Source organism: Chiloscyllium plagiosum, chromosome 7 (assembly GCF_004010195.1).
Source record: "Chiloscyllium plagiosum isolate BGI_BamShark_2017 chromosome 7, ASM401019v2, whole genome shotgun sequence".
NCBI classification, from domain to species: domain Eukaryota; kingdom Metazoa; phylum Chordata; class Chondrichthyes; order Orectolobiformes; family Hemiscylliidae; genus Chiloscyllium; species Chiloscyllium plagiosum.
Genome location: NC_057716.1, coordinates 42,000,098 through 42,026,501, shown reverse-complemented (window position 1 = coordinate 42,026,501; position 26,404 = coordinate 42,000,098). Strand labels below are relative to the sequence as shown.

At 39.8% G+C, this 26,404-nt stretch overlaps 1 protein-coding gene across 3 annotated transcripts in view; it reads right to left on the bottom strand.

The window, feature by feature from the left end:
- znf385b (zinc finger protein 385B) overlaps window positions 1-26,404 on the bottom strand; it is a 426,346-nt gene that overhangs the window by 328,955 nt on the left and 70,987 nt on the right. For 2 of the 3 annotated variants that reach the window (XM_043693506.1, XM_043693507.1), the window contains exon 2: window positions 23,906-24,205. In XM_043693506.1, coding sequence (XP_043549441.1) covers window positions 23,906-24,203 — 298 coding nt within the window. In that variant the 5' untranslated portion in view covers window positions 24,204-24,205. Of the gene's footprint in view, window positions 1-1,173; window positions 1,578-23,905; window positions 24,206-26,404 lie in introns of those variants that run through there. The other variant, XM_043693508.1, reaches the window with a different exon arrangement.

Sequence of the window (26,404 nt, the reverse complement as noted above, 5' to 3'; positions counted from 1 at the left end):
ATATGGTTATTCAAAAATTGGAGAAGATGGTCATAAAAGTAATCTTGCCTTTAAAAATGCATGCAATGTCTTCAAACATTAAATGAAATAATTTCATACCTACTCATCAATTCAAAAAGTGATATGCTGTTTTAAATCCATTATAAAATACACTATAAATAACATATTGCACAGATTTCAATTTATTTGCAAGTGGGCGGCACGGTGGCACAGTGGTTAGCACTGCTGCCTCACAGCGCCAGAGACCCGGGTTCAATTCCCGCCTCAGGCGACTGACTGTGTGGAGTTTGCACGTTCTCCCCGTGTCTGCGTGGGTTTCCTCCGGGTGCTCCGGTTTCCTCCCACAGTCCAAAGATGTGCAGGTCAGGTGAATTGGCCATGCTAAATTGCCCGTAGTGTTAGGTAAGGGGTATATGTAGGGGTATGGGTGGGTTGCGCTTCGGCGGGTCGGTGTGGACTTGTTGGGCCGAAGGGCCTGTTTCCACACTGTAAGTAATCTAATCTAATCTAACTTGCCTACAACGGACAAAAACTTGGCTTTTTTTTCAGCTTTTCAGTGATAGAAGATTTCACTATTAAAATAGCAAGATTTTGTTTGAAAGTCAGCTACAGTTTTCTTCATGATTGAATTCTGTATTACCTGATACTGGATCTTAACCGGTAGAAAAGTAAGAAATAGGTACAGAAAAATATACGGCTGATGAAGGAAAATAACACAATGTCTTCAGTTCAAAGGGTGCACCAATATTTTCACCATCGAAAACACACAAAATCCCAGAATTAAAATCAGTCGAAATTCTTTGGGGATTTTATCGTATCAATTTTTTAAAAATCAAGTACTGACAAGAAGTCTAACCCAACAGACACCCCATCGTGAGTAAGGTGATGGCACCACTCAGAATTTTCGGTCTGTAAATAGACAGTTTGCATAATTAAATATACCTTCAGAAAACATGTTAAGAGGAACATATTAATGCCTGCAGAACACACTCTTGGACAGCAGTGAATAGTATTTATACGTCACAGTAATTGTCAGCTTTAAATATAACCCATTACAACTGCCATTGGCAATGAATGGATTAAAAAGAGAAACTGAGGTTTACATGCTAATCCCCGAGGTCATCCATTTGCTGTTTTTATATCCAGAAGAAAAGTAAATGACACAGGACTCACCTTTCCTCAGCAATCTATTCCACATTATGGCGGGATCACCAGATATCCAATTGCAAGGTTGTATAGAATAAAAGACAGTTTTGACAATTGTGCTGTTAAAACTCCTTGGTTTCTTGTTTGAAGACCTGCAGTACTATGTTAGAAATCAGGTGTTATTTGTACAGCAGATTTCCACGGTTGCAGGTTTGAGTCAGTGGCCTTTTAAAATCCTGGATACTTGAGCAAGAAATTGGAATACTGGCTCGTTTTATGAAGCAAGCGAAATAATTTCGATTTGATGACAATGTGCTGCTACATGCTATGGTAAAGGGTATGCATGTCTCAGAAGAAATCCGAGCAGCAGAACATGTAGAAACAGGCAGAGAAAGTCCCCATTGACAGTGAGGATAATCACTTGCAGTAACATATTCAAATTCCACAATGTCGCAATTACTGGTTTCTCAGCATGGCCAGATCCAAGCTACAGATGAAGATTCATCGACGAACACTATGTTAATGCTAAAAATAGCATTTCCCTTTTCAATGATAAACAGCAGTGACAGAAGGAAATCAGTGTTCTATGCTTCTATAATTTAAATGACACTCTCGCAATGAAAGGATGACAAATCCAAAGCTGATGAGTTGTTCTTCTGGCTGGGGGGGGTCAAAAAATCAGCATAATTGCTTTTCCTCAGACAGACCAAACCAACAACTTGATATCATTACAAATGACAGCTAAAAAAGAAAACACACAGAATGAAAAGTCCTGTTAACATAGGTACCAATTACACAATGTAGCTTAATAGAAAGGCACCTCTGACTCGTGCTTTTGCCCACAATGTGAACTAACATTTACTCAACCAGATGTAGCATGAATACCAAACTAAATGAAATCATGTTTTCCATTCTAACATTTTAGAAGGTGAAATTTAGTTCAGTTAAATGCTGTTGAAAATACCTCCAATGTTTAAATAAAATAAACCATGTGTCTTCTGAAGTGAACGTCGCTATTCTGTGCACAAATCAGAATTGAACTCAAGTGAAATTTAAAATCTCTGAGGGATTGCAGAGTACACTGAGTAGGAATGCAAAATTAGCAGCTTATTCAAAGGTACATACTTCTTTAAATATGCAGATTTTTGTATTCATGGTTACACATTTCATTCCTGACAAAATTTAATATCAATCTAAGTCTTTAAAATATGCTGTTAATACAGAGCAGCACATTGCATAACTGAAGGAGAATAATTGAATGTTACTCATGAGTCATTGAAGGATTCCCCTGCAAAATAATAATCTACTTTTTATTTCAATTATTTTTTTCGCAATACCCATTCCTATTTTGATTTGTAATATTTGTAAGGTTTTTTTACTTAATGGAGAATATTTCATCTGGAAAATATGTAATGAAATTAAATGTCCATTTATATAGTGAGTTAGTTTGTCTTCATTTTAATTTAAATTTTCCAGCTATAATGTTAAAACCAATAAAATGTTCACTTTAACAAACTGTTCATATATTTGGCTTCTGAAAAGTGAAAATAAATTCAAAAGACAAAGCGATTTGCTTGATATTTTGTACCTTTTCAGGAATGGTGGCTCAGTGGTTAGGACTGCTGCCTCACAGCATCAGGCACCCTGGTTCAATTCCACCCATTGGATCACTGTGTGGAGTCTGCACGTTCTCCCCATGCCTGTGCGCATTTCTGTGGGATGCTGCGGTTTCCTCCCACAATCTAAAGGTGCGCAGGTTAGGTGGATTGGCTATGCTAAATTCCCTATTGTCTCCAAGGATATGCAGACTATGTGGATTAGACATGAGAAATGCAGAGTTATAGAAATAGGGTAGGGGAGTAAGTCTGGGTGGGATGCTTTTCAGAGGGTCTGTGTGGACTCAATAGGCTGAATGGTTTGCTCCCACAATGCAGGGATTCTATGAGTCACAAACAATTGTGTCAAATTTGTGGTAACTATCATCAAATATCCAGTTATAATTACTAGTTCATACTTCAAAATGCAATTACATTGTTGATATTTTATAGAAACCCAACAATGTGGAAATAGGCCCAACAAGTCCACACCGAACCTCTGAAGAATAACCCACCCAGACCCATCCCCTACCCTACTACTCTACATTTACCCCTTACTAATGCACCTAACCCACACATCCCTGCACACTAAGGGCAATTTAGCACAGCCAATTCACCCAAACGTGCACATTGTGGGAGGAAATCAGAGCAGCCAAAGGAAATCCATGCAGATGCGGGGAGAATGTGCGAACTCCACACAGTCACCTGAGGATAGAATCATTTATTTTCATTCAAAAAAAACACATGTTTTCCATGAGCAGCTTAATTTTATTCTGACTTTTGTTCTAACATAGTAAACATGACACCAACTGCTGATTCTGAAATAATTTTCTACTCTCAACTAAACATGCATTTACACTGCAACAATATCTCATTACGAAGCAATTCTTCAGAGTGATGTGCAATACAACATAAAATGTCTGATCGAATCATGGAACAAACTGTTGCAAAGATCTAGTTCATAGTTAATGGCTTGGTAGCACCATAACTGACCTGGCTTGCTAATATTGTTATATATCACTACCAACATTACTAAACAGGTTAGATTTCAAATAGATTGAGCAATTCAAAACTGAGTATCCATGAGGTATTGTGGGCCGTCAAAAGCAAAATTACGTTCAACCACAATCTGTAAGCTCCTGGCCCACATCCCGAACTCTCCTAATACCAATAAGACAAGGGATTAACTCTGGTTCAATGAAGAGTGCAGAAGGACAGGTCAGGAGCAGCACCAGGCATTCCCAAAAATGAGTTGCCAGCCGGGTGAAGCTATATAATGAGACTACTTGTGCTTCTGCTACTTGGCATACAATGTAATAAACATGGCTAAGTGAGTGCATAACCAATAATCGCATTTAGCTCTGCAGTATTGTACAGTCAGCTGTGAATGGTGGTGAATAATAAAGAACGAATAGGAGGAGGAAGCTTCACAAATACAATCATAATTCTGAATAACAGGAGCCCAGCACATAAGCACAAAATACAAAGCCGAAGTATTTGCAACCATCTTCAGCTATAAATATTGGTTGGATGATCCACCTCAGTCTCAGGATATCTCCAGCAATACAGATGCTGTCTTCACCAGTTGACCCCATGTGATATCAAGAAATGACTGATGGCACAAGGTATTGCAAAGACTATAGCTCCTAACAATATTCCAGCAATACTACTTACGACGTGCTCCAGAACAAGCTGCAGTCCTTGTAATGCTGTATTGTTCTAGTACACCTATCAACAGTGGCACCTAACTGGCATTATGGAAAACTGCACAGGTCTCCAAAAAGAAGTCCAACTCATTTACAAGTTACTCCATCGATGTACACTTGATCATGAGCAAAATGTACTTTCAAGCAGAATTTGCACAGCAGTAACCTGCTCAAAGACATTCAGCTTGGGTTCCACTCAGGCTACTCAGTTCCTTAACATAGACACTGCTGAAAATGTGTTGCTGGAAAAATGCAGCAGGTCAGGCAGCATCCAAGGAGCAGGAGAATCGACGTTTCAGGCATGAGCCTTTCTTCTCCTGCTCCTTGGATGCTGCCTGATCTGCTGCACTTTTCCAGCAATACATTTTCAGCTCTGATCTCCAGCATCTGCAGTCCTCACTTTCTCCTTAACATAGACAAAACAGCTCAACTCCAGAAGCGAAGTGAGAGTGCCTGCCCTAGACATCAGGGCAATTCAACTGATGAAGGCATCAGGGAGCCCTAGCCAAATGTAAATAGGAGCAGCATCTCCAATGACTAGAGTCATACTTAGCACAAAGGAAGAACGTTGTGGTGGTTGGACGCCAATGCATCTCAACCACAGGACATGTCTGAAGTTTCTCAGTGTCATATGCAAGGCACTACCATATTCAACTGCTTCATCAATGACTTTCCTTGTATTAAGGTCAGAATGGGGATGTTCAGCAACATTGACAACTCCTTAGACACTCAAACAGTCCACATTGTATGTCGTAAGGCTTCGACAACATTCAGGCTCAAGGATACGTGGCTCATCACAACTTTACCACTGAAATGTCAAGCAATGACCGCCTCCAACTAGAGACAATCTAACCATTGCCCCATGACATTCAATTATTGGTATTAGCATCACGATCTCCTACTGCTAACATCCCGAGGGTTACCATTGACACGAAACTGAAATGGACCAACCACAAAAATACTGCAGCTGCAACACTGGGGCAACCCACCTCCTCATTCTTCAATGCCTATCCACTATCTACAAATACAAGTCAGGAGAGGTGATGGAATACCTTCAGTTGCCTAGATTAATGGAGCTAACAGTTAAGAAGCTTGACATTGTCCAAGACAAAACAGACCATTTGACTGGAACCTCATCCACCATCTTCATCACTCACTCCCTTCATCACCAACACACAGTGGAAACAGTGAGTGACATCTACAAGATGCACAGCACTAACTCATCCAGGCTCTTTCAATAGTCTGATCTCAGTCATGGGCTAACTCAGAGAGATGGCCTGTTCATTTGAACTGTATGGATGAATCAGAATTGTCTTGTGAAGGAAGTCATGTCTTAATAACTCAATTCAATGTTTTTGATGAAGTGACAATGTGGATTGATGAGGGTAGTGCAGTAAATGCGGTCAACACAGACATGAGTAGTTGAACAATAAGGGCCCCCTTAGCAGAATGGTCAGCAACGTTCATGCCTGTGGGGTACAGGGGAAAGCGATTAAATGGATCCAAGATTAGCTCAGTGATAGGTAACAAAGGATAATGGCCAATGGATGGTTTTCCAAATGGAAAGCAGTTTCCAGTGGTGTTCCACGAGGGTCAGCTTTGGGTCCTTTACCGTAATGATACAAATTAATGAATAGACTTAAATATGGAATACATTATTGGGGAATTTGCACACAATGCAAAAAATTGACTCAAAGAAGTTAACAGCAAATCATGAAGAGGGTGGCTATTGACCACAGGATGATATCAATGGTTTATCAGAGTAGGCAAAAAAGTGGCAAATAGATTTCAACCTATGGATGTGCAAGGTTAGGCACTTGAGAAGGCAAACAAACCAAAGGAATACACAATAAACAGGAGGGGACTGAAAAGAGTCAAGTTGAGTTAGTTGGACTTCTACACCTTAGAGTTTAGAAAAATGAGAAATGACCTAACTGAAATATGTAAAATTCTATGAGAGCGAGACAGAATAGATGCACAAAGTACTTTTCCCTTCGTAGAAGAATTCAAACCAGAGGGCATAATCTCGGAGTATGGGCCATCGAGGTAGGACAGAAATAAGGAAGATTCTTTCCTCTCAGAGTAGTGAATCTGAGGAAATGTTTACTTCAATAGTCTGATAAGATTGGGTCATTAAATATATTCCAAGCTGAGACAGATGTAAAACTATTCAAGAAACCAAAGACTCTGGAGATTGCTGAGTGGAGTTGAGGAGTATCATACTGGCCATGATCTCACTGAATAGCAGAGTAGACAGAATGGACTAAATGGCTTACTCAATTCCTTTGTCTTACAATCTTCTGGATTCCCAAAGCCTGTCCCTCATGTAAGAGACAAGTTAAAAAAAACAATGGATTATTCTCTCAGAGCTCCAACAAAATTCAAGAAGCTTGAAGCCAGTTTGCCAAAGCAGTCAGCTTGATTGTCATGGACCACAAGAACACTTCAATTTCACCATCTTTGCCAATGCTCCTTCAGCATCTTCCAGATCTCTGACCTCAATCAATATGGATAAAGGATGCATGGTAACATCGCCACCTGCAGGTCTCCTTGCATGCCACAAACCAACCTGACGATTGTTCCTTCACTGTTGCTGGATCACATTCCTGGAACTCCTTTCCTAATGGCATTGTGGATATATCAGCATCCAAATGAACTGTAGGGATTCAAGAAAGAGACCTCAGCAACACCTTCTCCAGGACAACTATGGATGGACAATAAATGCTGACCCAGCTCATAATTCCCACAACCAATGAACACATACTAAAAGCTCCAACAGACGACTTTTAATTTGACCCATCATGGGCTGGGATTTATTTAATATGTGAAATGATGTGTTTTAACATTGGTAAATTGTAAAACAACTGAAAACTCAAACTCTCCAAGTGTATCAATTCATATATGTTGGAACTAAGCAATAAGTTGCCCATTTCTTTCCTCATCAGAGCTTTGCAGATGTTGACACATTTTAAATTGCTTTCATGAATAGAAATTGAATGATGTGAAATTAATCTGGTGGAAAAGTAAAAAGTGAATTCAAAGTTCAGCCATGATCTTTTCAGGCGGTGAAGTTTCAAGGAGCTATATGGTCCCCTCCTCCTGTTTCTAATGTTGTGATACAAATTACTATTGGATCAGTGAACTAATAAAAGGAAAATACTCTAAGCAACCGTCTTCGTGGACATACTAGCTGCTAAAATTGATTTCTAATAATAGGAATCTAACTAGTCTGAGATTTGAGCTGATAAAGTTCCTGCAATGAATAATAAATTCTTGTGATAATACTTGAAAGTCTGAGATGCAAGTTTGTAGTGGGCTTTCTCCAGGGCATTAAGAGATTGGCATTGACGCAGACAGCAATGTCCATTGGGGAATACATCACAATTTGAATCAACCTTAGCCCCACCCGACCTTGACACACACCCAACTGCTGGATGTCTTGTTCATACAAGATTTGAGTACTACTCACATTTTGGGAAATGCTCATTGAGAATACTAAGACTCCCAGTGGCCTGCTGTGCACTCAGGGTCCTTTCTCTTACATTCAGTCTAAATCTTGCCACTCTGGGTTGTCTCAAGGTAAGATTGGTCAGAGCGTTCAGTTATCAACTCTGTTCAGGTCTTCTGTTCCCAAATTGTCTCCATGTTCCATAGTTTGTTTTGATCTGTCATTATTGATACATCACTTAGTTGATCAATTCTCATGGGCTAGGGTGCAATGAGACTTAGTCCACAGGTTCCAACCCTATACAACTGAGATACTGTTCCCTAAGACTATACGGTCTTCAGTCTTGCTATGTTGTATCTGGGTGTGACGACTAACCCTCGGGAGCTCCAGTAAGCTCTTTTATTTACAAACTATTGCATATTAACCTGACCTTTGTAACACAGCTCTCTGGTACAGGTTATTCCATCCTCTCTTCTCAGAATCTCTATGACATTTGTTACATTATGCCATTAATATAGGCATTTTCATTACACTGCACATATACCCCATATTGAAATGAGGACTCATTCCACACTCCATGACTTTTAAGTCATTCTCTCCACCCTCTTGACCTTGAGGCTTTTGTACCCTTTGTTCTCTCAGTACTTCATACAAGGTGTGTCACCTTCCTGGTCACAACTCCAAGTTTCTGAAACTTTCTCTTACCTATTGTATTTCCCTAACTTCTGGGACTTAAAGTTTAGGATATTCAAGTTGAAATGTGCATCACCTGAACATCTGAAACGTAAACTTCTTCAAGACGTTATCTTGACTGCATTTTTTTAATCAAACATTAAATGAAGAGAATGTAGGGAAATAGATGGTGACATCTTGCAAAATGTCCAGATTACAGAGGAGGAAGTATTGGATGTCTTGAAACGGTTAAAGATAAATCCCCAGGACCTGATCAGGTGTACCCGGGAACTCTGTGGGAAGCTAGAGAAGTGATTACTGGGCCTCTTGCTGAGATATTTGTATCATCGATAGTCACAGATGAGGTGCCGGAAGACTGGAGGTTGGCAAACATGGTGCCACTGTTTAAGAAGGGCGGTAAAGTCAAGCCAGGGAACTATAGACCGCTGAGCCTGACCTCGGTGGTGGGCAAGTTGTTGGAGGGAATCCTGAGGGACAGGATGTACATGTATTGGGAAAGGCAAGAACTGATTAGGCATAGTCAACATGGCTTTGTGTGGGAAATCATGTCTCACAAACTTGATTGAGATTCTTGAAGAAGTAACAAAGAAGATTGATGAGGGCAGAGCAGTAGATGTGATCTATATCAGTAAGGCATTCGACAAGGTTCCCCATGGGAGACTGATTATCAAGGTTAGATCTCATGTAATACAGGGAGAACTAGCCATTTGGATACAGAACTGGCTCAAAGGTAGAAGACAGGGGGTGATGGTGGAGGGTTGTTTTTCAGACTGGAGGCCTGTGACCAGTGGAGTGCCACAAGGTCCGGTGCTGGCTCCTCTACATTTTGTCATTTACATAAATGATTTGGGCAGATGGAGTTTAATTCAGATAAATGTGAGGTGCTGCACTTTGGGAAAGCAAATCTTAGCAGGACTTATAGACTTAATGGTAAGGTCCTAGGGAGTGTTGCTGAACAAAGAGACCTTGGAGTACAGGTTCATAGCTCCTTGAAAGTGGAGGCGCAGGTAGATAGGATATGAAGGCGGCATTTGGTATTCTTTCCTTTATTGGTCAGAGTATTGAGTACAGGACTTGGGAGGTCATGTTGCAGCTGTACAGGACATTGGTTAGGCCACTGTTGGAATATTGCATGCAATTCTGGTCTCCTTCCTATCGGAAGGATGTTGTGAAACTTGAAAGGGTTCAGAAAAGACTTACAAGGATGTTGCCAGGGTTGGAGGATTTCAAATATAGGGAGACGCTGTACAAGCTGGGGCTGTTTTCCCTGGAGCGTCAAAGGCTGAGGGGTGACCTTAAAGAGGTTTACAAAATTATGAGGAACATAGATAGGATAAATAGACAAAGTCTTTTCCCTGGGTGGGGGAGTCCAGAACTAGAGGGCATAGGTTTAGGGTGAGAGGGGAAAGGTATAAAAGAGACCTAAGGGGCAACTTTTTCAAGCAGAGTGTGGTACGTGTATGGAATGAGCTGCCAGAGGAAGTGGTGGAGGCTGGTACAATTGCAACATTTAAGAGGCATTTGAATGGGTATATGAATAGGAAGGGTTTGGAGGGATATGGGCCGGGTGCTGGCAGGTAGGACTAAGTTGGGTTGGAATATCTGGTCGGCATGGACAGGTTGGACCGAAGGGTCTGTTTCCATGCTGTACATCTCGATGACTCTATGAGACTGCAATAATACAATTTAACATTGAACAATCCTTAAAAAAAGGCATCTTGTCAAAGCATCAAGGCTAAATTACTTGTATTTCATCTCAATCCATTTAATAGGTTTCAGGTTTTGAGTTTACATGTTTACTTCAGTTGGAAAGTCTGTCATATTAATTGAGTCATTAATGGTAATAAAGTTTTGAACGTGGAAAACACTGACAGCAAAAGTGTAAAATATTCAGTTAAAATGATCATCTTTGGAACATTTCGCTGAAGTGAATGCTTTGAGTTCAACATCTGGTTGTTGCTAAGTTACACTCATATTTAAATATATCACAGTGCTGAAAGCACTGAAAAATTCTCACCACCATAAGTTCAATCATGCACACAGTCATAATACTACTGATAGTTTGAATATTAAGCCCCGAGTCATTAAATGTAACAAATGTATTCTAATGTACAAAAACTCAGATAATAAGCACCAGATTTTTGCAACACAAAGATCCCTAGAGACAAAACCTAAGCTTAGACAGTAAAAAAGATAAAAGACAATCTGATCGATATGCATAGTTAGCAGATCGCAACACATCAATACATCAAATGCTTTGACTGCCACCTGCTGTTGAACGTAACAGACTAACCTTATACGCACTGCAGTTAATACCATACTAAAGAGTGCCACAGCAGATAAGGCCAAAGTATGCAAAAGCAGCTTTTTGTTAAAAGGCTCTGTTCCTGAATGCACATAAAGTGGATTAATTGACAGTTTAAACAGAAGTAAATATCTATGACCTGTTAGCCAATGCAGAAATGTGGCTGCAATGTGACCATGACCTGAATACAGGATTCAAATTCACTTGGCATTCAGAATCATGGAAGGGAAAGGTTAAGGCATCTCGTTAATTGAATAGTATATTAGTACAATATTCAGAGCTAATCTTAGTTTTAAAGATCAAAGAAGTAGAATTAGCTTCGGCAAAGATAAGAAATAAAAAATATAAGAAATTAATTGCAGACATACTTGATAGGGCCACGAACAGGGAAACGTAGGACAATGTTTACCTGAAATAAAATTGCAACCTTAAAAGAAAAGTGCTGCAATAATCATAGCCAAGTTCAACTTACATATTGATTGCATGAGTCAGATTGGCAAAGATAGCTTGGAACAGGAAAGCACAGAGCATTTTCAGGATAATTTCTTAGAATTGAATGTTTGAAAGCCAACCAGATTGTTTAAGAGATGAAAAGAACTGCAGATGCTGGAATCCAAGCAGTCCTTCCAGGTGAGACAGAGGTTCACCTGCCTCTCTTCCAACTGAGGTTACTGCATCAGATGCTCCTGATGTAGTCTTCTCTACATCAGGGAGACCAAACGTAAACTTTGGAACAGTTCACCTTCCTGCTCCCTTTCCGACATGACCATCCTTGGTCTTCTCCATTGTCGTAACAAACCAAACCGCAAATTGGAGGAATAATACCTTATCTTCTGTCTGGGCAGCCTGCAGGCCAGAGGACTCAACATTGAGTCCACCAATTTCAAATAACCTCCTTCCTCTACCTACCTTCCACTCCTCCAGCCACCTACTAGATTCATTCCTTCCATTGACCAACCATGTCATACCCTCTACTTGTCTTCACCTCACCCCACTTCACCACCTTGCCCTGCCATCCCTTTTATCTGCAGCTCCCCCTACACCCACCCTCAGTCCTGAAGAAGGGTTACACCAAAATATCGACTTCTCCACCTCCTGATGCTGCCTGGCTTGCTGTGTTCTTCCAGCCTCCTGCTTGTTTCACCAGAATGGTTAGCTCGTTATTCTAAAACTGCTAAGGTACAATGAGACAACATTAATTAACTAGCTTGCCATGCAAGAGACTCCAGTCAGCAGCAATCATAACTGAATTAAATTTTGGATTCAGTTAAGAGGAGAAGAGTGGGTCAGAGCTACTATTTTAAATATAAATAAATGCATTTACAAGGGACCACATACAGAAAATTGTATTGCAAAATAGGATTAAAGGGTTGGACAGTATAAATGCTGTGACAGAAATTGAGGGAGTTATTCGAGATTAATTCCTTTTTTGTTACAGGTCTTAGAGCTACAGGGATTATCAAATGGCATGCGTTGTAACATTCAGAAAAGAGAGTTCCAAGGGAGTGCTATGTTTGACTACTCCAAAATATTAATTACGTTCAATACTCTTGTCGAACAATGGCATGGATTGTTGTAAGATTTTCAATAGGTCACTCTAAAATGTTCTGGAGTTACTGAAGAGCATTTCCAAGCCACAGTCACAGTCAAGTTAGGGACAGTGAGACTCAGAGGAAATCTCAACACAGGAAGCAAATGTTACACTGCATTGTTCAAAAGTTAACTAAACTGCACTAGGTTTGTGTAAGATTACAAACAAAGGCAAGATCCAAAGAGCAGGAGACCTGCTCCTTGGATGCTGCCTGACCTGCTGCGCTTTTCCAGCAACACATTTTCAGCGCTGATCTCCAGCATCTGCAGTCCTCACTTTCTCCTACAAACAAAGGCAGACAACCGAATCACATCAACCTTCCTCTCTTGATCTTCATAACATAGTAAAATTAAAACTTTCAAAGACCCTCAAAAGCTGACTTCGATTGTTCCTAACCAGACATATTAAAAGCAACCTCAGACTGTGAATATTCAACCCAAGAGACCAGGTTTGTACTTTAAACAAAAGATTTCAACTATTTATGAATAATACAGTAATATTAGATTAACAAAATTAAATAAACAATAAGCTAATTGGTGTCTATGATTTGAACCCAAGAATCTTTCTTTTCAACCCCACTCACACAAAACATAGAAAGACAATCAAACACAGTTAAGGAATAAATTTGAGAAAGTAACAAAACTGGTGAGATTACTTAAGTGGTTTCATAATACTTTGTTTCACAGGTGTATATGATGACTTTTGGCTGGTTTTCTTTGATCGGGGCTATCTTTTGAGTTCATCCTGAGGAAGTTTGAGCAAAACTTCCAACTTTGTTTCTATTCTCTGAACTTCCAATGGCTGAAAGTAGTAGGAAGCATGTAAGTCTTCACGCTCTAGCATCTATAGCCAAACTCGTTCTCTCAAAAACACCAGTCCAAAAAATACAACGGCTCAAACTCTCCAGCCTCTTGCTCTATTTGACCTTCATGTTCTCTTCCAGATTTTTGCAGGCACCAATTCCCAGGTACTGACCTTGCTACTGGCCAAACATCCTCTTTCTGGTCAGACATACTGCTTTGCTTAGTGACAAAGCATCAATGGAGTACTTTGATCAAGAACTAACCTGCAATTAACTTTCAGGCCTGGCCTCTCAAAGACGAGCTTATTTGTCCCGTGTTTTAAAAAAAAAACATAAGCTGCTGCTCACAGCCCAAAGGTCAGCTTCAGCTCACAGTTCCCAGTTCAGATCTTCAAATCAAACTTGACAGAACAATAAAACAAAAATAAGAAAAAACAGTGAGTCCTATGTGTAGATGATAACTCATTGAATGAACAAGAGTAGCTGGATGGCTCTGTGCTGCAACAAGTCAGGATGAACTTAGGATGAAGTCCCAGGTTTAATAGACAGCAAACATTGGTATCAGGGATCCAGGGAAAACTCTTTGGAGTTGTGGGAACTCAGAAAACATATCTGCCACTGACAGCTGTGGAAGCAAGAGGTGAGTTTGAAAGCCCACGAGTAGTAGTTGCTGGTGGAACTGAGTCATTTAGAGTTCAGGAAAAAAAAAATCCAGGCTCAGTACTAGCTGTTCATGCAAAGCTGGAATGTCATCTGTGAGAGAAATTTCCAAGTGCTAGAGAGAGGTCTCCAAAATTCCAAGGGAATATAAGACCATAAGACATAGGTGCGGCAATTAGGCCATTTGGCCCATCAAGTCTGCTCTGCCAATCAATCATAGCTGATTTATTTTTCAACTCCATTTTCCTGCTTTTCTCCCCCATAACCTTTGATCCCCTTAACAATCGAGAACTTATCTACCTCTGTTTCAAATATACAGAATGACCTTGCCACCACATCCTTCTTTGGCAGTGAATTCCACAGATTCATCACTCTTTGGCTGAAGGGTCTTCCAGAAAATGGTCCACATTGTCCCAGAAAAAGTGAACTACCAGATGGCAAAAGTGAGCCAGTCTATCACAGAGCAACTTTTAAGAGAATTTCAAGGCTGTTTTGTCAGAAGTGCAGCATCATACTCCTTTGCGAAGATTTCATGAATTACAGTAACCCACATTATCATGAACATTTGGGGGAGATTGGTGACAAATCCATGGACTCTGTCTTGATCATGTTTGTCATTTGATGCATTATATTAAGTTTGACCATTATTTTTCCTGTTAGCTATATCTCCTCATTTGAAGTTTAGGATAGTTGATTAAAAGTTAAGTCTATTTTTGCAGCCCAAACCTATTCTTGTCATAAAACACAAAACACAAAATGATTAATGTGCAAAAATGAGTTATTCCTTGCTGACTAAAGAAACCTGCTGAATTGGTAAAAACAATACAGCCTAACACCTCTATAATTAGCCTGGTTAAATAAGACCATAAGACATAGGAACAGAAGTTAGCCCATTCAGCCCATCGAGCCTGCTCCGCCATTCAATCATTGCTCAACTCCATTCTCCCACCTTCTCCCTGTAACCTTTGATCCCCTTAACAATCAAGATCTTGCCTATCTCTGTCTTCAATTGATTCAGTGACCTGGCTTCCACAGCCTTGTATGGACAATGAATTCCGTAGATTCACTACTCTTTCACTTTACTCTAAGGCTACCTCCTCAGGTCCTGGTCTCTTCTGCTAATGGAAACATTGTTCCAAAGTCCACTCTATCAAGGCCATTCAGTATTCTGTAAGTTTCAATTAGGTGCCCCTCTCATCCTTGTAAACTCCATCGAGTATAGACCCAGCATCCTCAAAAGTTCCTCATATGTTAAGCCTTCCATTCCTGGGATCATTCTCATGAATCCCCTCTGGACCCATTCCAGGGCAAGTGCATATTTCTTGAGATATGAGGCCCAAAATTGCTCATAATATTCTAAATGTGGTCTGACCAGAGTCTAATAGAGCCTCAGAAGTACATTCCTGTTTTGATATTCCAGCCCTCTCAAAATAAATGCAAACATTGTATTTGCTTTCCTGACTACTGACTCAAGAGAACCCTAGACCAGAACTCCTTAGTCCCTTTGCACTTCAGTTTTCTGAATTTTCTCCCTGTTTAGAAAATAGTCCATGCCTCTCTTCTTCCTACCAAAGTGCATGACCGCATACTTTCCCACATTATACTCCATCTGCCACTTCTTTGCCCACTCTCCTATGCTAGTATCTTGCCTCTAAGACCATGGACCCTTATCTTACTCAAGTAGCCTCCTAAAAGATGAAGTCAATAACATCCATTGGCTCTCCTTGGTCTAACCTGCTCATTACTTCCTCAAAAGGTTCTAGCAGATTTGTCAGGCATGACCTCCCCTTGATAAAACCGTGCTGACTTTGCACTACTTTAGCATACACTTGCAAGTATTCCGAAATTTCATCTTTCACAATGGACTCCAAACTCTTACCAATGACAGAGGTCAGGCTAATCGGCCTGTAATCTTCCATCTTTTGTCTTAAACAGGGAAATTACTCTGGGACCCTCCCTGACTCCAGCGATTCAGAGAGATCACTACTAATGCCTCCACTATTTCTTTAGCTATCTCCTTCAGATCTCTGGGGTACAGTCCATCTGGTCCAGGTTATTTATTCACCTTCAGACCTTTCAGTTTTTCTAGCACCTTCTTGGTGATGGCCACCACACACACATCTCTGCCACCTCACCCCCAACTCTCTTGAATTTTTGCAATATTACTCATGTCATCCACCTGAAAACTGACGCAAAGTAATTGTTCAATTCCTCCACCAATTCTTTGTGCCTCTTCACTATTTCTTCAGCATCATTTTCCGAAATTAAAATTAGCGGAGAAGTGGGACTAAAGGGAATTGGTACCTCAGTCATTACATATTTCAGAACACTCACAAAACATACATTCTCATCAGAAAGGGATTTGGATAGTTTTTTTTTTCCTCATTGGTAATTGGACTGTCAAATTCTCTTTTCCATTAGCAGTGAGACTGGATCAGTGAACATTTTTGACAGGAACATATAGATTCTTGATTGACAAGAGAATCAAAGGTTATGGGAGCAAACGGAAAAGTTGAGTTTATGCAACAACCAGAGTAACAATGATCTTCTCAAACTGGGGAGCAAGCCCAAGGGGTCATATAGCCTACTGCAGCTTCTACATGATCAAATGTGCATACAAGTTATGCCTTGTAGGTGATGGAAAGACTTTGGGGATTTAGTGTTCTCCCCAGATTCCTACTAACACCAACTCTTGCCAGGGTTCCAACATTCTACATTTGATCAAATTTTGTTGTAATATCAAGGACAGCCCTCTTTTACCTCATGTCCAGGTCTTCTGCCCATGTCCAGGTCTTCTGCCCATGTCTGGATGCAGGCTGAAGTGGGTTCTGGAACTGAGTGGCAGAACAAAGACGTCTTATTGGTGAACAGGTTATTCATGATTACGAGTCAAGATTAGAGTAGTGCTGGAAAAGCACAGCAAGTCAGGCAGCATCAGAGGAGCAGGAAAATTGATGTTTCGGGCAAAAGCTCTTCATTAGGAAATTCCAGCACACCTTTAATCTTGACTCGTAATCATGATTACATATTGCTTAGTAGCACTGTCACCAACATATTCCATCAAGGGGTTCCTGATTGAGGATGGACTGATAGAGCAATATTTGCTAACATTGGATTTGTACTTTTTTTGGAGACAGGGTACTCATGGGTACTTTGTTGGATAGGCACCAGCGTTATAGATGCAGTGCTAGTTCAGGAACATAAATCTTTGCTGTTATATAATGAGCCAAATGCTGGGTGCTGTAATCACACATTCCTTCCATGAAGATGCAAATTTAAATCCATCATTAATCTTAATGGAAAATAGTACAGAATTCTCTCAGAAGTCCTGGAAATGTTGCAAAGCATAACTGATCATTCAGGCATGCCACGCATGCAAGATTACAAACAAGAAAAAGAGGAAACTCTTCCACCTGTCTGACTATTAAGCAGAAACACTTGTCAATGATACCACAGTTATCCTCAGTCCCTTTATTCCATATTTCTGTAAATAAAGAACATAGAGATTTTTAAAAATCAAATTTTCATTATAGCCTTGGATTTGTTACAATCCAAAACAGGTCAGCAATCCATTTTTCAAAAAGAAAGATTTCACAGAATCATAGAATTGTTATAGTGCAGAAGAAGGACAGTCATTCCATTGTGTCTGCACTGGCTGTTGGAACATTATGGCTTTGTGTCATTTGCCTGCATTTTGCTTTTAAGACTGCACATTGTTTCTCTTTAAATAATGATCTAATGCCCACTTGAATGTTTCAATCAAAGCAACCACCACCACACTTCCAGACAGTGGATTCAAAACTCAAACCACTTGCTGTGTGAAAAAGTTAATTTTACATCACATTTACTTTTTCTGCAAAACACATTAAAACCAGACCCTCTGGTTCTCTATCAGTTTAAAAGCAAGTATAGTTTCTCCCCACTTACTTTGTCTGGATCCTTATGATTTTGACAACTTTGATCAAATCTTCCTTCAGGCCTTCTGCTCTCCAAGAAAAACAATCCTAACATCTCCAATCAATCCTCATAACTAAGCATCTCATCCCCAGAACTACTAATGCCAACCTCTTCTGCACTCTCTTCAATGTGTCCATATTCTCCTGTAGTGTGGCATCTAAAACTATACACAATACTGCAGCAGAGGTTTAACCAATGCACAATACAAGTTTGGAATAATCTCCCTGCTCATGTACTATATGCCCTAATTAATAATTCTGAGAACATTAGACTAGATTAATACCCTACAGTATGGAAACAGGCCCTTCAACCCAACAAGTCCACACCGACCCTCCGAAGAGTAACCCACCCAAACCCATTCCCTATATTTACCCAACTAATGCACCTAACACTATGGGCAATTTAGCATGGCCAATTCACCTGACCTGCATATCTTTGGATTGTGGGAGGAAACCGGAGCACCCAGAGGAAACCCACGCAGACACAGGGAGAACGTGCAAATTCTACACAGACACTCGCCCGAAGCAGGGAATGAACCTGAGTCCCTGGCACTGTGAGGCAGCAGTGCTAACCATTGAGCCACCGTGCTGCCCCCAATGCATGTTTTATTAAGAACGCTCTTTTACTGCCCTGCCACCTTTAATAACTTAGACATCATCAGGTCTCTGTGCTCCTGCATATCCTTTAGAATAATACCAAGATAAAACAATTAACTGTCAATGCTGGAGGTCTGAAAAAAAAGCAAAAATTGCCAGTGAAACTCAGCAAATCTGGCAGCATTTATGGGGAGAAAGGAGAGTTAATTTTTCAAGTCTGGTGACTCTTCGTCAGTACTCTTCTAATGAATAGTCACCAGACTTCAAATGTTAATTCTGCTTTCTCCCATCAGCAATTTCTGTTTTCTCTTTAGAATAGTACTGTTACTGCATTCTGTCACTCCATTTTTCTTTGTATCACAATGCATTATCTCATATCGTCTTCTCCAAATTGAACTTTATCTGCCAGTTCACAAAATGCATCAAAGTCCTTTGGAAGTTTATCATTGCCTTCCTCACAGTTTGCAACATACCCAAGGCTTTTCTTGTCACAAACTTAGAATATGTCCCTGGTATATTGATATCTGGACCACTTATGTAAATCAAGAAATGCAAGGCACCTTGGAACTCCACTACAAACCTTCCTCAACCCAATACACATTAACTAGTATTCTGTTTCCTATATCTCAACCAATTTCATATTCACACTACTACCATCCCTTTCATTTCATGCCCTGTAAAGGTCCTCACAAGTCTGTTGTTCAGGATAGTATCGAACAACTTTTTGAAGTTCACGTACGCCACATCAACAGCCTTTCCCACATTGACACACTCCATTACGTCTTTAAAAATCTCTAACAAGTTAGAGATTTCCCTTAAGAAATCCATGTTGAATCCTCCCAATTAATTCATTTCTCAATGTTTTGAAGCATTTCACAACCAGCAAAAGGTGCATCTTCTCAGTTTCCTGGCAAATTTCCAAACAAGCTATCAGCAGTAATGCCCATTCTGGCAATGCTTTCCTCAACCCCTGCCATCTCCCTTGCTAAACACACCTGGGCAAGTCTTTCAGATTCCTTCGATTGCCTTTAACCAGAGAATGCTTTCCCTCCCACACTCCACCTGATCACCCAAAGCAAGGACACTCTCCCCCTCTCTACTAACCCACTGTCTGCAAGCTTTTGTCCCTTCAAAACCTCATATTTTTCTCTTTCTTCCTGCACTTCTGCAAATAGAATATCAGCCCAGCTTTTCTTGCCTCAATTTTCAGCAGTGAGAATTTTGAGCATTGCTCATTAAATCTTGAGGCCCTCTTGTTCCCATGGTAACCAAGCCACCTTGCAATGTTGCTAAGCAGGGGTGCACAACTTCAAAGCAAGTCCCTTTCCTGGAGCTTCACTTTTACTTGAGAATACAAAGGCAGTTTAAAACATAATCTTGTAAATTCCACACTTGTAACAATTGGACTCACCGTAAAAACTAGGAGATGCATTTATCCTTCACACTTAGAAATGTAATCACAGCAACAATATAAGTGGTGGTACTAGTTACACAGGAGTTCTGACTTCTGAGCTCAGCATTCTGCATCAAGACTGGTTGCTGTGAAACGGCCAACAGGCAACAACTTAAACCACTTCACAGTCCTTCTCAAAAAAAACACAATCCTAGTCAGCACTTCCAAACCAAGAAGTTATAATGAGCTGTAGGAAAATTTCGTCACAAATGCTTTCATATTTCAAAATTCAGCAATGGATTTATTTCCCTTCCAGCTGCTGTCACAACATATCTTAGATAGTTCAGGAGTATGAATCGCCCATTTCATTATGCCCCTACCTGCCCCCTGGTTGATTTTTCAGGATCAGGTGAATTATTATAATTCGACTAGGCAACCCAGCCTTTGACTTCAATACGGGTTCACTCACCAATGCCATATGGTTTTAATTAAAATTAGTGTGCTGACAAAAAGCAATTAGCACAAGCAAATCTTATTTCTGCACGTTTTAAAGCAAAGGCTGTCAGCAATCCTTGATAGTTTATCATTGGTCACATTTTAATGTGTGCTGCAATCTATTAGCAAAATGAGCACTAGATCATCAAAACTGGCTCCGACACTGAGAGCAGAGGCATTTCCTGCTGTGTTCACTATTGTTTTATACAAAGTTAAAAATCACGCAACACCAGGTTATAGTCTAACTAGCATATTTGGAAGCATTACCTTTTGGAGCGCTAGTGCTTCCAAATAAACCTGTTGGATTATAACCTGGCATTGTGCGATTTTTAACTTTGTACACCCCAGTCCAACACCGGCTCTTCCAAATCATTGTTTTATACATGATTTGGAGATGCCGGTGTTGGACTGGGGTGTACAAAGTTAAAAATCACACAACACCAGGTTATAGTCCAATAAGTTTAATTGGAAGCACACTAGCTTTCGGAGCGACGCTCCTTCATCAGGTGGTAGCCACTACCACCTGATGAAGGAGCGTCGCTCCGAAAGCTAGTGTGCTTCTAATTAAACCTGTTGGACTATAACCTGGTGTTGTGAGATTTTTAACATTGTTTTATACGGCAGCCTGCAGATGGCATTACTATTCTGTAAGTCAAGAAATTAATATGCATTCCATGTCAAGGATAGGCTGTGAGAAAGAACTAACAACAAATGAAGCATCATTTGAGATTATTTGCAGCTGAGGGAATATTAGATTTTCTCAGTTTAAGAGGCAACAGTCAAACATTCAAATGTTGTGATAATGAAAACTATTTCATAGATGATTTAGGCTACTTGTGACTTTTATGTACAGTTGAGTAACTTAAGGTCTAACCATTTAGGGAGGAGGAAGGTAAGGAGGAGATAGTCCTGAAGTGCTGGTGATATGACAAATAGAAAAATTCATGTCCAAAAGTTGCTGTTTCAAGCTTAAAACACATTACTTGAGAAAATTGAACAATTGCTCAATATCTAGCACCCTAAAAATCCTAATTTACAGCTTTTACTTTGTGATGTGGTAAATCACCAAATTCATTTTTGTTTCCAAAAGCATACCACAGAAATTTATATTCATGTCTTCAATGAGAATCCAAGCATTTAAGAAAAAAATATAATAACCAGTCTGCAAAGTCCAGGGATATCTGAAACAAACTCTGCAACACGATAAAAGCATGGCTGGTAATGAACTCCTCTCCTATATAGTCCACCTTTATAGCAACATGAATCACACAGGCCCTGTATCCAAGTGGAAATATTAAATACCCATCTGTTCAGTCCTCTATTTCACTCTAAGTGGAAGAGACTATCCAAAAAGATAGCATTCGTGAAAGCTTCATAAACATAACATTTTGACAGGTATAGTTACAATACTCAAGGAATATGGCATTATTTTGATCAGAGCAATCTGCTTAAATCCACCCATGTGCAGTAGTAATTCTTTACAGAATGCAATGCAACAATGGTGAGGAAGGTTATCAGAAATTGCAGCAAGATCTTGATCACCTGGGGAAGTGGGCCGAGAAATGGCAAATGGAGTTTAATGTAGATAAATGTGAGGTGTTGCATTTTGGAAAGTCAATGAGGAAGTGTTTCATGATGAATGGTTGGGCCTTAAGGATGTAGTGGAACAGAGGGATTCTGCAGTTCAGGTGCACAGTTCTCTGAAAGTGAAGTCACAGGTAGACAGGGCAGTGAATGCGGCTTTTGGCACACTGGCCTTCATCAATTAGGGCACTGAGTAGAGAAGTTGGGCATTTATGTTTTAGTAGTACAGGATGTTGGTGAGACTGCACTTAGAGTATTGTGTTCAATTTTGGTCACATTGTTATAGAAAGGGCATTATTAAACTGGAAAGAGTACAGAAGAAAACTTCAAGGATGTTGCCAGGACTCAAGGGAGTGAGTTACAGGGAGAGGTGAAGCAAGCGAGGACTTTTCTCCTTTGGGACATAGGGGACTGAGGGGATTGTTGGGGTGGGGGGGCTTTATAGAAGTGCATAAGATCATGAGGGGGGTGGATAGGGTGCACTCAGTTTTTTTAACACAGGGTTGGGGGTTCGAGGACAAGAGGGCATCAGTTTAAGGTAAGAGGGGAAAGAATAAATGGGAACTTTAGGGGCAACTTTTTTTTTTTAACACAGAGGGTAGTACACAAATGGAATGAACTGCCAGTGGAAATTGGTGAGATGGGTACATTAGCAGCATTTAAGAGGCATTTTGACAAATACATTGATAGGAAAGGATTAGAAGATATGGGCCAAGTGCAGGGAAATGGGCTTATAACGTGGATGGATATTTTGGTCGGTATGGTCCAGTTTGAGCCGAAGGGCCTGTCTCCATGCTGTAGGTCTCCACTCTCTGTAAGCCATCAACAATATTTGACAACATCTCCCAACAGAGTGACCTATTGCACAATGGACAAGCAAAGCAAACCTCTGGGAGCACGCTGCCCTCTAAATCACATATCATCCTGACTCAGACATACCATGTGTTGAATCATCAATGGTAGTTCTAATGCCAGAGTTCCTATGCACCATAAACATGATGGTAGCAAAGGCACGATAACTATAGTGGCTCACAGAACAGCACTGCACCCACCTTCTCAGGAAAACTCAGGAAAATAGATATGGTTGTGCAACATGACTCACATTACAGAACACACAAAATTATGAAAAAGGAAATGAGATTAAACAAAATAAAATGGATACTTAGATAAATATGATTGCTAAGTGGCGATTATTTTGAGAAAGTTTGATGCAGGCTCTGGAAACTGAAAAACAAGTGTTTTTGAACAATGAGATCAACTAAAAAAACAGATCTCGCCACAAATACTTCTGTGAAAGCTGCAAAACATGTTAGAATTATGTACCATTGCAAAACTCATCTCAACTATCTTGATGAGCAATATGTCCCTTTCCCAATTTTATTGTCATGGTCTATTGGAATCCTAATGAAGAATGATATAATACAAAGTAAATACTTTTCTCTTACGAATCACATGAATCACTTTCAACTTACCATCAGACCATACAACTGGTGTTTCAGGTTAAGTGTTTCTTTTAGACCCTGGCAGATTTTCCTTTCTACTCATTTGAATAGAAGGAAATAAATTGACACATTTGCCGAGGGTGTCTAGCCTACAACAGTGCATTTACACTCCAGCACGAAGTTGGAAATGACCTCCAACCTTTCATTCACAATGGGACCCATATTAGACAATAGGCAATTCAAAAACAGTTTACAAAGTATCCAGCTGAGCAGGTAAATTATTTGCAGAGTTGCAGGTCCAAAAGCCAAGCTCACAATAGGTGAAAAGTACACAGATGGAACACATTTTTGTTTACTTCATAAACAAACAAAACAACTGAATATTCAACTAAGACTAAGTCAAAATAGAAACTACCAATGAATAAATGATCTAATATTATGACAATAATTATATGCACAATTTGACAATTCATATTAAATAAATCCATGTACCTGTACTGGCGCTTGTAACAATGGCACTGGTTGCTGAATTAACTGGAGTGTAGCCATTGACTTGTTTCATTCTTTTCAAGTGAGACCTCCCATTATAGTGAACCTCAGCCTGTTCTGCAGAGTTCAGTTGAATGTTACACACTTCACACAACGCTAGTCCTATTTTTCTTTTCTTTATGTTTAACTGATAGTCCAAGTATTCATTACTTAAAATCTTCCCACTGGTGTAAGTGCAAAGGTCGACTGATTTCATCGCAACATCTTCAGTAATCTGCTCAGGACTCAGTGGGCGTTTCATACCTGCAACAGTTTTAAACACAAGACATTTAGACAACCAGATCAGACATTAACCATAATTCTTAAACTGCATGTGAAACTTAGACACTACTTCTTTTAAGATAAAACTGTAACATGTTGAATTACTGAGTAAGTGAGCAAAAATGGGATAATGGAATATTACATTGGAAAGTGAGAGATACTCGAGTTTGCTGGAAAGAACAGATTTGCAAGTATTTCTTAAACAGGAGGAGATTAGCAATTGTAAGTCACTGAAGGCTAACATGCATGTGCAGCAGGCAGTTAGGAAGGCTAATGGCAGATTGATCATTATCACAAGGTGACTTGAGTACAGGGTCAACAAACTCTTGCTTCAATTTTATAGTACTAGGTGAGACCACACCTGGGAGTCATGTGCGCAGTTTTGGTCCCTGTGCCTGAGGAAGGATATTTTGCACGGAGAGTGCATGCAATGAAGGGTCACCAAGACTTGTTCTTGGAATAGGAGGGCTGTCCTATAAGGAAATTAGAAAAACTGGACCTGTATTACCTAGCATTTTGAAAAATGAGAGATGATCTCATCCAAACTTCTAAGATACTTAAAGGGATCAATAAGGTAGATACAGGCATTATATTTCTCCTGGTTCCTGTATCTAGAACCAGGACACAATTCCAAAGTAAAAAGGATGCCACTTAGGACCAAGTGAGGACTATTTCTTTTACTCAGAAGGTAGTGAATCTTTGGACTTCTCTACTTCAGAGAGCCGTGGAAGCTCAAACATTTAGAAATACTTATAGAGAATGTCAGATTTCTAAATGCCAATATGTAAACAAATATGGAGATGGTATGGAAGTGGGCCATGTATTCAGCACTGTTGACACTGTTAATCAGCCATGATCATATTTAATAGTGATGTAGGATCAAGCTGAATAGTCTACTCCTGAACCCATGGATAAAAGAGTCTTGATTCTGGGATTTCTAGATAAAACTGAGGCCAACAGCACTTACCATCATTATGGGATCAATTGGTCAGCAAAGTTTGAGCATTTGCACAACTAAAAGCAGAAATCTAGCAGGCCCTGTTAGAAATACCTGCTGCTGAATGGGATGCACTATTGAAATATTCTAGTGATGAGTTTAACAGATAAAGGACCACAACAGGATGAACTTGGAGTGCCCGCTATAGTTCCCCATCACAAGTGACTGAAAAAGTTAAAGCTGGAAGTCTCATTCACAAAGGAAGAGGGTTGGAGATGTTTTAAACAAAAATCATTATTTTTTTTTCTGTTCATCTTATATCCCGCTTTCCCTTAAGCCTCTTTCTTAATTGCAATTCCTAATCTTCATTTTGCATTCTGTGGACCCTTTAAATCTTATGTATAATTCTTATCTTAAACTTTCTGGTGGTGTTGCTCAATAAAGACTCATGCCCTGTTCACAAAACATATCCAAGTGGGTGGTGTGTTGCTGCAGATGCCAAATTGGAGAAAGTTTTCATTGACAAGCCCAAGGAAACCTTTGAATGCCATCAACAAGTGCCTACCCTTTCTTACGCAGAGCAAAATCAGTCCTGGAATGTTGTTCTTACATAAATATATAAATGAAATGTACAGCAATCAATAAACAACTGTTACAAGAAACATGAAATGAAGCAGAGAGTTGCTCTCTGATCAGAACAGCAAGAAATTATTCATCATGAAAAATCAAGCTTTCTATGAAATTTTATCAATCCACATTCTCCATGTCCCTATAATTCTTTTAAGGAATGACATATTATCCAAAAGAAACAGCATAAATGCGCTGGGATACAAAAGCTTAGAAACAAACATGGTCCTGTCTGTTTTCTCAACTTGTGCTAAGATAATGACTGATTGAAACAGCATTAAGATGATGGCAAGTGACCTCAATGTCTGGTACTAAGAAAAAAAATCTATTGGACATCTTGCTGCTGAATACATGGCCCAATTTGGAAATGTAGATATGAGGACATTACATAAAGGTAACAGGTTAAAATTTATAAAAAATATGCAGTGCAACTAGTAGTTTATTTCAGAGTCTTCCCAATTTTCTTCTTCATTTAAATTCTTCTAGGTCACTTAGCAACTCATATCTGGCACCAATCCTTCTAAACCAAGGACATAAATTGGTTAAGGCGACACATAGGATACTTGCCTTTATTAGTCAAGGCCACTGAATGCAAGAGCAAGAAGGTTATGATGGTA